Below are 12,270 nucleotides of genomic sequence, written 5' to 3' on the forward strand. Positions count from 1 at the left end.
GCATGCATGCATTTCCATTTCTAACAGAAACACGTATATGCACATATAGAATTGTGTGCGTTCTTACATACACATACACAGATTTCTTACGAACGGGTAACAGTACAGTTTGTGATGCTTATCCATGTAGCATGACTTTAATTTGAATTGAATTGATAATGAATATTGCAATTAGCTAGCCTAGTCGCACGCTCGCTGCTGCTGCTCCCGCACCTCGCCTGCTTTGCCCGCTATCGCCAGCCCAGCCCCCCCCCCCCCCCCCCCAAGCGCTCCCCCATGCCTCGCTGCCCTCCTCTATCGCCCCGCCACGCTGACTCCTCCCCCTGCCCCTGCCCGCCACATTGCCCCCTCCCAAACTCTCCCGCTGCCTCCTCCCCCGCTGTCCAGCTGCCTCCTCTCCCGCCTCGCTGCCCCCTCCCACACTCTCCGATTGCCTCCTCCCCCGCTGCCCCCCTGCCCCTGCCCGCCACGCTGCCCCCTCCCTCACTCTCCCGCTGCCCCTCCCACGCTGTCCCCTCTCGCCCTTTTCGCGCTGCCCCTTTCCCTTCCCGTCATTTCCCGCTGCCCCTCCCTGTCATCTCACTCCCTCCCCTCGCTCGCAGGAGTATGTCCCCACGGCCTTCTGGGAGCTTCGCATCCTTCTCGCCTTCTTTGACTCAGCAGCAGATACAGATGGAGGCTCCAGCTCCGCCAGAGAGGGACTCTTCCGAAGCCCCCTCGCCCGACCCCGCTGAGCCCACCATTCGACTTGCTCTTTCACGGACAGAGCAAGCGAGCCTAGCCGCAGAGGTAGAACGCTTACAGGCGACTTCTGTCATCTGCAAGATTCTCGATACCCGACCCAGCAGAGGAGAGTTGCGTGACCTTCTCCAGGCCCGCCTTCTCGCAGAGGTGGGCAAGATCTTTGACGTACAGATATTCGGACGAGGCTACTATTAGGTCGAGTTTGAGACCTCCGAGATGGCGTCCAAGGTCATCGCCATGAGTCCATTGACCATCCGAGCAGCTCGAGCTGACTTTCGACAGTGGAGGCATGGTTTTGACCCTGCTTCGGACGTTCTGGTAGAGGAGGCAGACATCCCCATCTCCGTCTGCTTTCCTAGTTTGCGGAGGGAGTACTTACCACTTTTGTCCAGGATAGGCTCAGCGATTGGGACTGCCTTGGAGACACCTCGCACTGCAACCTCAGTAGCTGCCAAGGCGGCCGGCATTCCCTTAGTTCGCGTTCTGGTTAGGGATACTCACACGCTCCCGAAGGTCATTCTTCTCCCTCGGGTGAGTGGGGGTTGGTTTAGACAGAGCGTGGAGTATTTGGGCCTCCCGAACCAATGCTTCATTTGTCGACAGATGGGCCATCTTGCGAAGGCCTGTCCACGGAGGAGGCCTCCACTACATCACAGACTCAGCCCCAGCCTGCAAGGGCTGGCCAGCAGCCACAGACAGAGGCACAACGCACACATGTAGAGACACCCTTCGAGCATGGGGCTCCAGCGGAGGAGGGATGGCAGCAGGTCCGTGGTCGACGACGACAACGGCCATAGCGACAGCCTAGCACTCAGAGTGGTCCTCAGGCGCCTACCCAGCAGTAGTGGGTTCCCACGGGGAACCGTTTTGGTCCTCTTGAGCAGGATGAGGTCCCTGCTCCAGCCCCCACCTGAGCTTCACCCTCAACAGCCCCTCCCACCCAAGAGTTCCCCCCTTCCTCATCATCCTCCCCCCACCTCCTACTCCCGCCGCCTCTTCCCTCCCCCGCCCCTCTACCTTTGCCACCCCCCCCCCCCCCCCTCTCCTCTCCACCTCTTCCCCCTGCTCCTACTCCCCCCCCCTCCCACTCTGGTTCCACAGTCGCCCAAGGGGATAGGGCCATCTCCGGCTGTTAGGAGATCTCTTGGCAGCACCTTTGCCACGAGTTGCTTGGCGAGAGAGGGACAGCCTTCCTTGCGACCCCCTCTACAGATACAGGCGTCTCCCCTTGCAGCTATCCCTCGTGGTCTGACGAGCATCAACATTCGGCGCCGATGGGACTTCTTCGACTACGACTTTACTCGTTTTCTCGACGACTCCTCGGCAGACCATGAGGCAGCCTGCTTTAGGGTCCATGTTCTGTTCCTTGCAGCTAGGGGGATAGAAGCCTTGGACTCAGCGGTTGGCTTCTCTTTTCCCCTCTGTGGCAAGGACCAGACTGAGTGGACTCTCAACTCAGTGTTGGGGTGGTTGCACACACATGTCCTAGAGTTCTCTCACCACATGGGAGAACTAGGAGTTACAGACATGCTTCAGACTTTGTGGCCATTGGCCAAGTTTGCGGTGACACCTCCAGATACATACAGCAGGATGTAGACACGTTGTGGTTTACTTCTTTGCCAATACGCAGTGCTTGCCATGCTATGTACACATTCATGAGGACTCTTGGACAGAGGAGGTTGCTTTACGTATGGCTCGCTCTACTTGGGCTTGGGCCAGGCACTCGTTGCAGTCCAAGTAGAGCAAGCCGTACGTAAAGCAACCTTTTCTGTCCAGGAGTCCTCATGAATGTATACATAGCATGGCAAGCACTACGTATCGGCAAAGAAGTAAAGCACAACGTGTCTACATCCTGCTGTATCTGGAAGGGTCACCGCAAACTTGTCCAATGGCCACAAAGTCTGAAGCATGTCTGTAACTCCTAGTTCTCCCATGTGGTGAGAGAACTCTAGGACCTGTGTGTGCAACCACCCCAACACTGAGTCAAGAGTACGCTCAGTCTGGTCCCTGCCGCAAAGGGGAAAAGAGAAGCCAACCGCTGAGTGCAAGGCTTCTATCCCCCTAGTTGCAAGGAACAGAACATGACCCTGAAGCAGGCTGTCTCATAGTCTGCTGAGGGGTCGCCGAGAACACGAGTAAAATCGTAGTCGAAGAAGTCCCATCGGCGCCGAATGTCGATGCTCGTCAGACCACGAGGGATAGCTGCAAGGGGAGACGTGTGTACCTGGAGAGGGGGTCACAAGAAAGGCTGTCCCTCTCTCGCCAAGCGACTCGTGGCAAAGGCGTTGCCAAGAGATCTCCTAGCAGTCGGAGATGGCCCTGCCTCCTCTACCAGAACATCCGAAGCAGGGTCAAAACCATGTCTCCACTGTCAAAAGTGGGCTCGAGCTGCTCGGATGGTCAATGGACTTATGGCGATGACCTTGGACGCCATCTCAAAGGTCTCAAACTCGATCTGATAGTAGCCTCGTTCGCGTATTTGTACGTCCAAGATCTTGCCCACCTTTGCGAGAAGGCGGACCTGGAGAAGGTCACGCAACTCTCCTCTGCTGGGTCGGGTACCGAGAATCTTGCAGATGACAGAAGTCGTCTGCAAGCGCTCTACCTCTATGGCTAGGCTCGCCTGCTCTATCGGTGAAAGAGCAAGTCGAACGGTGAGCTCAGCGAGGTCGGGCGAGGAGGCTTCGGAAGAGTCCCTCTGTGGCGGAGCTGGAGCCTCCATCTGTATCTGCTGTTGAGTCGAAGAAGGCGAGAAGGATGCGAAGCTCCCAGGAGGCCGTGGGGACAGAATCCTGCGAGCGAGGGGAGGGAGTGAGATGACGGGAAGGGAAATAAGCAGCGCGAACAGGGCGGGAGGGGACAGCGTGGGAGGGGCAGCGGGAGAGTGAGAGAGGGGGCAGGGGGACAACGGGGGAGGAGGCAACGGGAGAGTGTGGGAGGGGGCAGGGGGACAGCGGGGGAGGAGTCAGCGATGCGATAGAGGAGGGCAGCGAGGGAGGGTGGGGGGGGAGGGGGGCTGGGCTGGGCTGGCAATAGCGGGCAAAGCAGGCGAGGTGCGGGAGCAACAGCAGCGAGCGTGCGACTAGGCTAGCTAATTGCAATATTCATTAACAATTCAATTCAATGCAACGAGTGCCTGGCCCAAGCACAAGGCAAGGACTTGGTGGGCCCCAGTTTCAGCGTCAGTGGGGCCGATTGCGTCAGGAGCTCCAGCGTTGCCTTTGGGAGGAGACATTGATCTCCTTATGCTACAGGAGCACCATTTGTGTGAGAGCCGCATTAGACGTTGTGGTCAGCTTTTGCGTGGTCGATATGATTCTTTTTGGTCAGTTGCTTTTGGACCTGGAGGCATCCAGGGTGGGGTATGTATGACTATTGCGGATTCTTTGCAGCAGGCCATTGTGGGCAGAGGGATTATTGTGCCAGGCAGGGCTCAGTGGATCACTATGTAGGTTCAGGGTTGCCTTGTGGGCTTCCTGAACATCTATGGGCCCAATGTAGCGAGTGCACGAGCAGAGTTTTGGTCACAGATAGTTGAGTCTCTGCCGCAGGCAGAACACTGGTGCAGAGGGGGGGATTTCAACACGTTGAAGGACCCTTCTGACAGGATTGGTGGTAGCCATTCTACCGTACATGGAGTTGAGCTGGCAGCTTGGGAGAGGTTTTGTATGACTTTGAGGGACTCGGATGCGTGGCAACACTCTAGTTTTGTGAGGCCCCCAAACAGCCTAGCCTTCTCTTGTTCGGACCGCAGAGTGGGAGAAGTGAATCTATCGCGAAGAGATCGCTTCTACACTAGTGACCATTTCAGTGACTTGGGTGGAACAGTTGGCATTCTAGCAGGGACTTCCTTCTCGGACCATGCACCAGTGATCCTCACTGTGGCAGACAGACAAAGGAGGGGGAGCACGATGCTTCGCATCCCTGAGAGGGTCTTGTTAGACTCTGCACTCAGAGAGTGAGTAGAGGCTCTCTGGACAGAGAGCTTGGACATGCATGATTCCCCTGCTGACAGAGTGGCCTCAGGACTAGCTCAGATTAGTTGTTTCTTTCTCCAGGAGTCTTTGGCTCGCCTGGCTGCAGCGAGACAGGAGGAGCAGCGTCTCAGACGGGGCGTTGCTTCCTTGCAAAGGATGCAGGAGCAACATCCAGACAGTCCTTGGTTGGAGGAGCAGCTACAGCAGGCTCGCCAGGAGCTTGTTAGCACAGAGGAGCGGCTCCATGAGTTTGCTTTCCATCGACAGGCATCTCAGTGGACACAGGTGGGTGACAAAGTGACTGGTGCTTTCTTCGAGGCAGTGGGACCTCGGCATGCGCATGCCAAGGTCAGTCAATTGAGGAGGCCCGATGGGTCAGTTGCTGCTGAGCCAGAGGACATGCGTGCAGTTGCTACAGACTTTTGTCGTGAGTTACTGTCAACAAAGCCTCAGTCAGAGCGTCAGGATGCATGCAGGGAGCAGGTGTGGGCACAAATGCCTTGCCTTGTGACTGAGGAGATGCGTCAGAGGCTTGAGCTGCCACTTCAGCTTGAGGAGTTGCACGCGGCTCTTAGTGTACACCCCCGTGGTAGCTATCCAGGTGAGGATGGCTTGACTCCCAGATTTCTCTTGGAGTACTGGGACTTGCTTGGCCCAGATCTCTGTAGTGCTTTCCAGTACATCTTGCACACAGGAGAGATGCGTGATAGCTTGAGTGAGGGTTTGATCTACCTCATTCCCAAGGAGGGTGGATCCTTGGATGAGATTCGACAGCGGCGCCCCATCACCATCCTCAACCCAGCCTACAAAATTCTTGCCAAGGCTCTGAGTTTGAGGATCCAGCCACTTCTAGAGAGCCTTATATATGGGACTCAGACAGGTTTTGTCAAGGAGCGCAGTATCCTTGACAACATCTTTACATTTTGGGAGGCTTCTGCCTTAGCGCGGCTCCGTGGTGAGGATCTGGTGATTCTTCTTCTCGATTTTGAGAAGGCCTACGACATAGTTGACTGGGACTTTCTGGAGGGCACTCTACGCAGGATGGGCTTCTCAGCTGCTTGGATCAGAGGGGTGTCAGCTTTGTACAGACGGGCACATAGTCAGGTACTTTTGCCAGTAGGTAGAGGTGATCGTTTCATGCTCACACGTTCGGTCAGACAGGGCGATCAGCAAGTTTTTGGTGTCACTGCAGGTTGATTTACGAGGCTTAGCACTCCCTATTCGGGGGGATGAGCTACTGGACGTTGAGTTTGCTAATGACTCAGCCTTGTACTTGGATGGCCAGGATGCCAACCTTCACAGGCGTGAGCAGGCTCTTGAGACCTTCTGTTGTGCATCTGGCGCATTGATCAACTGGAGAAAGACAGTGGTTTTCTCGGTTGGTAGTGCTCCTATGCCCGATTGGATGCCTGGTGAGGGTTTGAGGTGGATTCCCCCAGGGACTGTAGTTTGGTACTTGGGCTATCAGGTTGGTTTGGACTTGTCTCCCGAGCAACAGATTGCTCCCCTCCTCCTGGCTATCAGGAGGAAGTTGCTACATTGGAGCTCCGCACGACTTTCTTTGGCTGGCAGAGTTGTAGTGGCCAACCAAGTGTTGTTGGCTACTATGTGGTACATCACTTCTTGCTGGATCTTCTCGAGTTCTTGTATCGGCCAGGTAGAGCAGCTGATCAAGAATTTCCTTTGGTTAGGGCGAGACACATTGACAGCCCAGGCCAAAGTGGCTTGGCAGGTCATCACTCTTCCTTGTTCATAGGGAGGGCTAGGGATCATAGACCCAGCACATCAAAGCAGAGCCCTTTTGGGAAAGTTCATTGTCCGAGGTCTTCTGCTAGGTGAGGAGCTTTGGAAGGAGTTCTTGTTACAGCGGCTTCGTGCTAGGGTGCCTCAGGCAGAGGCCCCTTGCAACCTTCGACCAGATGAATCTTCACAGAGATGCGCAGAGTTGGTTTGAGCAAGAGACTGGAGGATCGCTTCGCTGTGGGGTTGCTTCGATCTTGGGAGCACCTGCGGCGAGGCCTCGAGCAGCGTCAGCCTACTTGCACGGAGGAGCATCTACGACAGCCTCTTGTTTGGAACCCCATGGTTTGCACTCAGAGAGGTCACTTGGTTGGTAGTCGGCCTCATGTTTCCTGGGGTGCTATGGCAGCGGGTCCAGCACGCTCTTTAGGTGACTGGTTACATTATTCAGGCCTTTCAGAGGAGCTACAGGGCCTTCAGCTACTATAGGGCATGAGAGGGGTGCAGAGCATGTGCCAGGACATCTCAGAGGCAGTACCAGCTGAGTGGCTCACGCCTCTCGAGTCAGCAGCGCTCAGATGGATGGGAGCCTTCACGCGACTGGAGGTCCTCGTCTCTGTACAGGCTTGCTCAGAGACTATTCCTTCCCTATTTTTCAAGCTACAGGGTGAGGGACGCTTACAGCGAGTTGCAGTAGAGGCCCCGCAGGTGGTAGAGTGCTGTTTTCAAAGGATCCGAGTGGTGGGCATCTGCGGCAGGACTTGTGTCATCGATCCCGACCCAGCTACTCTTGAGACTTGACATTGGAGACTGTGGGCTTGGGAGTGCTATCTACTGGCAGGAGTACAGTGGGATCCTGGAGAGTGGCTTTGGAGGGACCCCGTCTCTTTTGCAGACCACCCAGGTGTCCCTTTCTTTCAGTATACTGTTCGATTGGGACGTCACATACTGGCAGCACAGAGAGAGGCTCGCCCTGCTGCAGCACCTCATTGGCAGGAGGAGGGTCTCACAGCTGAGTTCTTGGCAGCTTTTTGGGAGAGGTTGTGGGACTCCAGACTGCCAAGGCGAGTCACTTTGTTTTAGTGGCTGGTTGCACACAGAGCTACAGCAGTTGGGAGCTGGCTTGTGCATAGTGGTCTCTCGTCCGCATGCACAACTTGTGACCATCTTGTGGAGAGTCAGCGTCACTGTCTTTGGGACTGTCCCTTGGCACAGCAGGTGTGGCTGCATGTTCTCCGGTTGATGCCCGCTCTTTCCACGGCTCGGCAGTACACTTGGGGGGCAGCTTCTTGGTCCACTCTCACGGGCCCGGCACTTCAGTTTGAGCTATCATCCACCAGCAGGATTATAGTGATGCAGGGGTAGCGACCTACACTCCATTCTGCCACAGAGTTTACTCCACAGGAGTGGTGCAGTGAGAGGGAGGTGTGTTGGGAGCTCATCAGTGCCCTGACACTCTGATTCATCTGGCGGGCCCGTTGCTTCCGCATCTTCGAGGCTCGCCTTGTACCACCAGCAGAGACTGTTCGGGACCTTTGGCTTTAGCTGGTCCATACTCTCAGAGGACAGTTCGAGAGACTCCAGGGCAGTTCCGACCGCATGAGGGAGCGCAGAGAGGCTTTCTTGCGACTTTGGCGTCCTGGGCCATTTTTCACCATGGATCAGGGTGTGCTTAGATGGCCCTACCGTTCACCTGTGTGGCTCTTCCCTCCTCCCATTCCCTGATATAGCCTCATTGTACATATGTTGTTTTTTCATTGGGAGTCTCCCCATCATGATTGTTGTAGTCCTCTCTTGTAGAGGAGGTTGTAGCCCTATGGGCAGTTTCATTAACTAAGAGAAGGATCTTTTTCTCGAAAAAAAACATATTTTGAATTGAATTTCAGCCACACGTGGCTTTCAAATCTGCTGCACATATGGCTTTCTTTTTGTTGGGAGAGTTAAACACGGGGCATAAAGGTTACAGAAGGATCTGAAAGTGTATGCACCTTGTGTCTTGCTCCCAGGTTTTCCAAAAGCGCCTGCCTCCAGAGGCTGTTGATCTGGTCTCGCGGTTATTGCAATACTCTCCAAATTTCCGCTGCACAGCTGTAAGATTTCTGTTCTTCAAGCTGCATGCTTGCTTTCCCCCCATGATGATGAGGAAGAGCTTGTGTACTTTGCCTGCATGCAGTTGGAAGCATGTGTGCATCCCTTCTTTGATGAATTGCGAGATGCAAACACTCGTCTACCTAATGGGCGGCCTCTACCTCCTCTGTTCAATTTCAAGTCCCAAGGTATGTTGCTCTTTAATTTTTGTTGATTATTTAATTTGTACTCATGGGATTACATGAAAAGCCTATCTTTAAGAAGCTTTGCTTTGTGATTTTCTCTGGTCTTGCTTTGCCTGCGATGGAATTTCTTGATGTTTCTGTCTTTTTCTATCTAGAATTGAAAGGTGCAAGTCCTGAACTCCTTGAAAGGCTTATTCCCGAGCATGTGCGGAGACAGTAGTCTTTTCTCTGGGTGGTCATACAGGGCATATTTATCATGAGAGTGTCTGGCAGTCGGCACTGCAAGCAGCACGAAGCTGATAAATAGTTGTCGTCAGGGACTTTCGTCTGTGTATGTTTGAGAGAAAATATTTTGTAGTGGCAATGTTTTCTTTAGGCAGTCATATTCTGGTGCACTGAGCAATTGTATAAAACACTCCCAATAATACATTAGTCTCTCTTTTTTTTTAAACATTTTGGTTAATTTGTTCCCTGCAAGATATGGATGGAAAGAATATTTTTTTGCAGAATGCCTAACTGAACGATGTAAGAATTTATCCCAAGTTTAATCCGGTGTAGTGCGCATTTTTGTCTCCTGTTTGGGTAAGAAGCATCTTTAAGCGATCAAATGGTGAAGACTGTTGAATGCAGAGAAACCCTTAAAAGAGGTCTTTCCAAAAAAATGCAATAGAGGTCCAGCTGTCCAGGCCCGACCTGGCCCACTCTGCTACTTGTTTGTAGATAGAGAGATGGATGGCACCTCCTTCGGCAACGGTTTGTAGATAGAAAGATGAATGGCTGCACTCCGTGGTTTTGATGATTTCACCACCCATTTTTGACAAGATGAAGATTGTCGAGTGCAGAGAAACCCTTTCGTCTTTTCTAAAAACTCTAGAGGCAAACCTGGTCTGGTTCATTCCACCACCTTTGGCAACGGTCTCTAGGCATTTTTTGCTTGCTTTTTTTTCAGCACCCTTTTGTGTAGGCGTTCTATACCCACATTTGTCGCTGAGTGCACATGTGGCGGTGCTGCTGGGCCCTCATCGGTTGGTTTTGGTGGCCATCTGTGTTGATGGTGGTGGTGGTGGTGGTTGGGGGTTTTGTTCGCACCGACCCATTTGTCCCGTGGGTAGCCATTAGCCATTAGGCTTGAGGAAGTTGGACAAAAAGCAATGGTTGGAGGTTGTGATCTAAAAAAGGGGAAAAAAATGTAAATCATTCTTGGGCTTGATGGGGTATGTTTTGGGTTTTGTTCTTCTTCCCCTTCTCTAACGTCCAAACTAGTGCATGTGCTGAGGTTTTAGGTTGGCTTCAAGGATTGATGAGCATTTCACTGGATAGTGTCTCACTGATTCCAAGGTGAGGACGTTTACACTATTCATTTTCAAAGTCATGGGACTAGAGGTGTCTTTGCTTATAGTCTCTAGAATGTTTTTCACTAGTAGCCCGTACGAAAAAGTAAAAGATACTAAAAAAGTTTCATGCAAAGTGGTGAGGTTTACTCCAGGCTCTCACACAATCCATCCTTTTTATAGTCATTGGAATACAGCAATCAAGAGTGCTTAGACTCCTAGAAAGATGAAAGCATTAATCTCAATTATAGGGGAGGATGCAAGATATCATTACCATATATTGAGTGAGGCCTGTTCACCTTTATTTTGGCGAGGATGAGGAGATTGATGTCTTACCGCAGTTTGTAATGTGACAATCCTCAGAATGACCCACCCTCCTTGTATTGTATCCTCCCCTTCAAAGTTTTATCCTTGTATTGTATGGTCCTCCCTTTAAAATTAGATTCCTATTGTTGCACCTCATGTGTACACAATACCGTTCTGCTTTTAAGTCATGTCTTCGTTGGTCTTCGATGAGGATGTTATCCATAGGTCATTTGGGTGTTTTGTAGACATACTATTTTTCATTTTACATCTCTTAGAAATAAAATGTGGAAAAGAGGCCACAAGTAGGATGCGAGAATATGCGATGAGAGACGAAGAGTCATAATCAAATTGTGTACTTGTATCTCCTCTTCAAATGCTTTGTCATTTTTAAGGAAGTTGGGACATGGTGTTAAAAATTATCTTTCTATAGAACTAACACGGTTGGTACATATATTATAGATAACCTCCTCAAAAATCTTGCCAGCAACTAGCATACTCAACTTACACAAATATATGGATCCATGCACAAATCTTCGAAAATAATCATACTTGCCTCATCTGTAGAACAAGTGTTGGTGCAATACTCGCCTTCAAGAGAGAAGATTTGTGAAGTTAATACAAGCTTAATTGGAAATCTTTCATTCTATGTGCCCATTATAGGAGACCCTACAAACAACTTTTTTCTATTGTGCATAGAGTAATTATTGGAGCAGTCACTACTCGAAAGCCCTGTGTGCTCAAAGAGAGGATTGACCATACTCCAATATGGTTGCTAGATTTACATTCTTGACCGTCTTTGAGAAACCCCACCACTCTCTAACAATGCATTATTTTGGTTAAAACAATCCCCTCTGATTACATTTGTGAAAAGTGAATGCCAAAACACAGTGAATATTTGTGAGGAAAAGAAAGCACAATCTCATATATGTTAAACCAGGTAGTATGATACACTCTTCAACCACTTTTAATCATCAAATAAATGGAGCAACTGTGAACAAAATCTCATTGATAAGCACTAGATGTTGGCCTCTTGCTTGGAGAAGATTTGTCTAATTAGTGTTGATGCCTTCAAAATCAAACACATAGAAGCAATGAGGTGAAAATAATGAACAAAACAATTAGAAGACCATGATTGCCCTTCTATAAATCTCCATGCGCCTTCTCAAGGATGACAATTGGAGACAAGTTATCGTGTGTGTGTGTGTGTGTGTGTGTGTGTGTGTGTGTGTGTGTGTGTGTGTGTGTGTGAGAGAGAGAGAGAGAGAGAGAGAGTCGACAATGTGGAAGCGTAGAGCTAGGGAGAGTGCACGAGAGGGACAGAAAGTGAGAGAGAGCTTGTTGAACCAACCAACTTGGCAATGAATTAACTGATTATACAATGGAGGCTAAGGGTGTTCTTATATACTAGTGTCGGGTCCTTAAGTACCCCCCTTAGAAAATTGCCCTACCCAAAATCATGTCAATTTAACTATAATAAATACCTAAAGGCAAAATAACCAATGGACTTACATTGGGTCATTGACTTGAGATGCATAAACTTTAACACCCTCTCTATAGCTCATAGTGGACATATACACGAAGACCAGCGACGAAGAAACTACAATGGACACCCTAGCATTGATGCTAGGCAACTTGTCGCGCTTGAGAAGAATGCCATCTTGAGCACCGGTAGACCACATACGTCCAAAATCCTCGTTCGTGAATTGTGCACACATCATGTCCAAAATTTCGAAGACAATGAACTTTGGAACACATCCTATTCATGAATTGTGTGTATATCCATATCCATAGTGTTTTGTATACGCCGTGTTGGTTCCTTGCTAGATGCATGTGCCTTGACTCCGACACACTGGTTCAAGCACCAATAACTTGAACTGTGACACATGGGTCCAAATCTAG

General features: G+C 50.9%; 1 protein-coding gene across 2 annotated transcripts in view; it reads left to right on the plus strand.

Moving 5' to 3' along the window:
* Positions 1-9,243, plus strand: part of LOC147421237 (shaggy-related protein kinase epsilon-like) — a 68,418-nt gene extending 59,175 nt beyond the window's left edge. For both annotated transcript variants that reach the window (XM_086504750.1, XM_086504749.1), the window contains 3 exons: positions 8,468-8,551; positions 8,635-8,737; positions 8,890-9,243. In XM_086504750.1, coding sequence (XP_086360876.1) covers positions 8,468-8,551; positions 8,635-8,737; positions 8,890-8,954 — 252 coding nt within the window. In that variant the 3' untranslated portion in view covers positions 8,955-9,243. The remainder of the gene's footprint in view (positions 1-8,467; positions 8,552-8,634; positions 8,738-8,889) is intronic.
* Positions 9,244-12,270: the final 3,027 nt, after the last annotated feature.

This window comes from Adiantum capillus-veneris, chromosome 28, assembly GCF_014529385.1.
Source record: "Adiantum capillus-veneris isolate H3 chromosome 28, ASM1452938v2, whole genome shotgun sequence".
NCBI lineage: Eukaryota > Viridiplantae > Streptophyta > Polypodiopsida > Polypodiales > Pteridaceae > Adiantum > Adiantum capillus-veneris.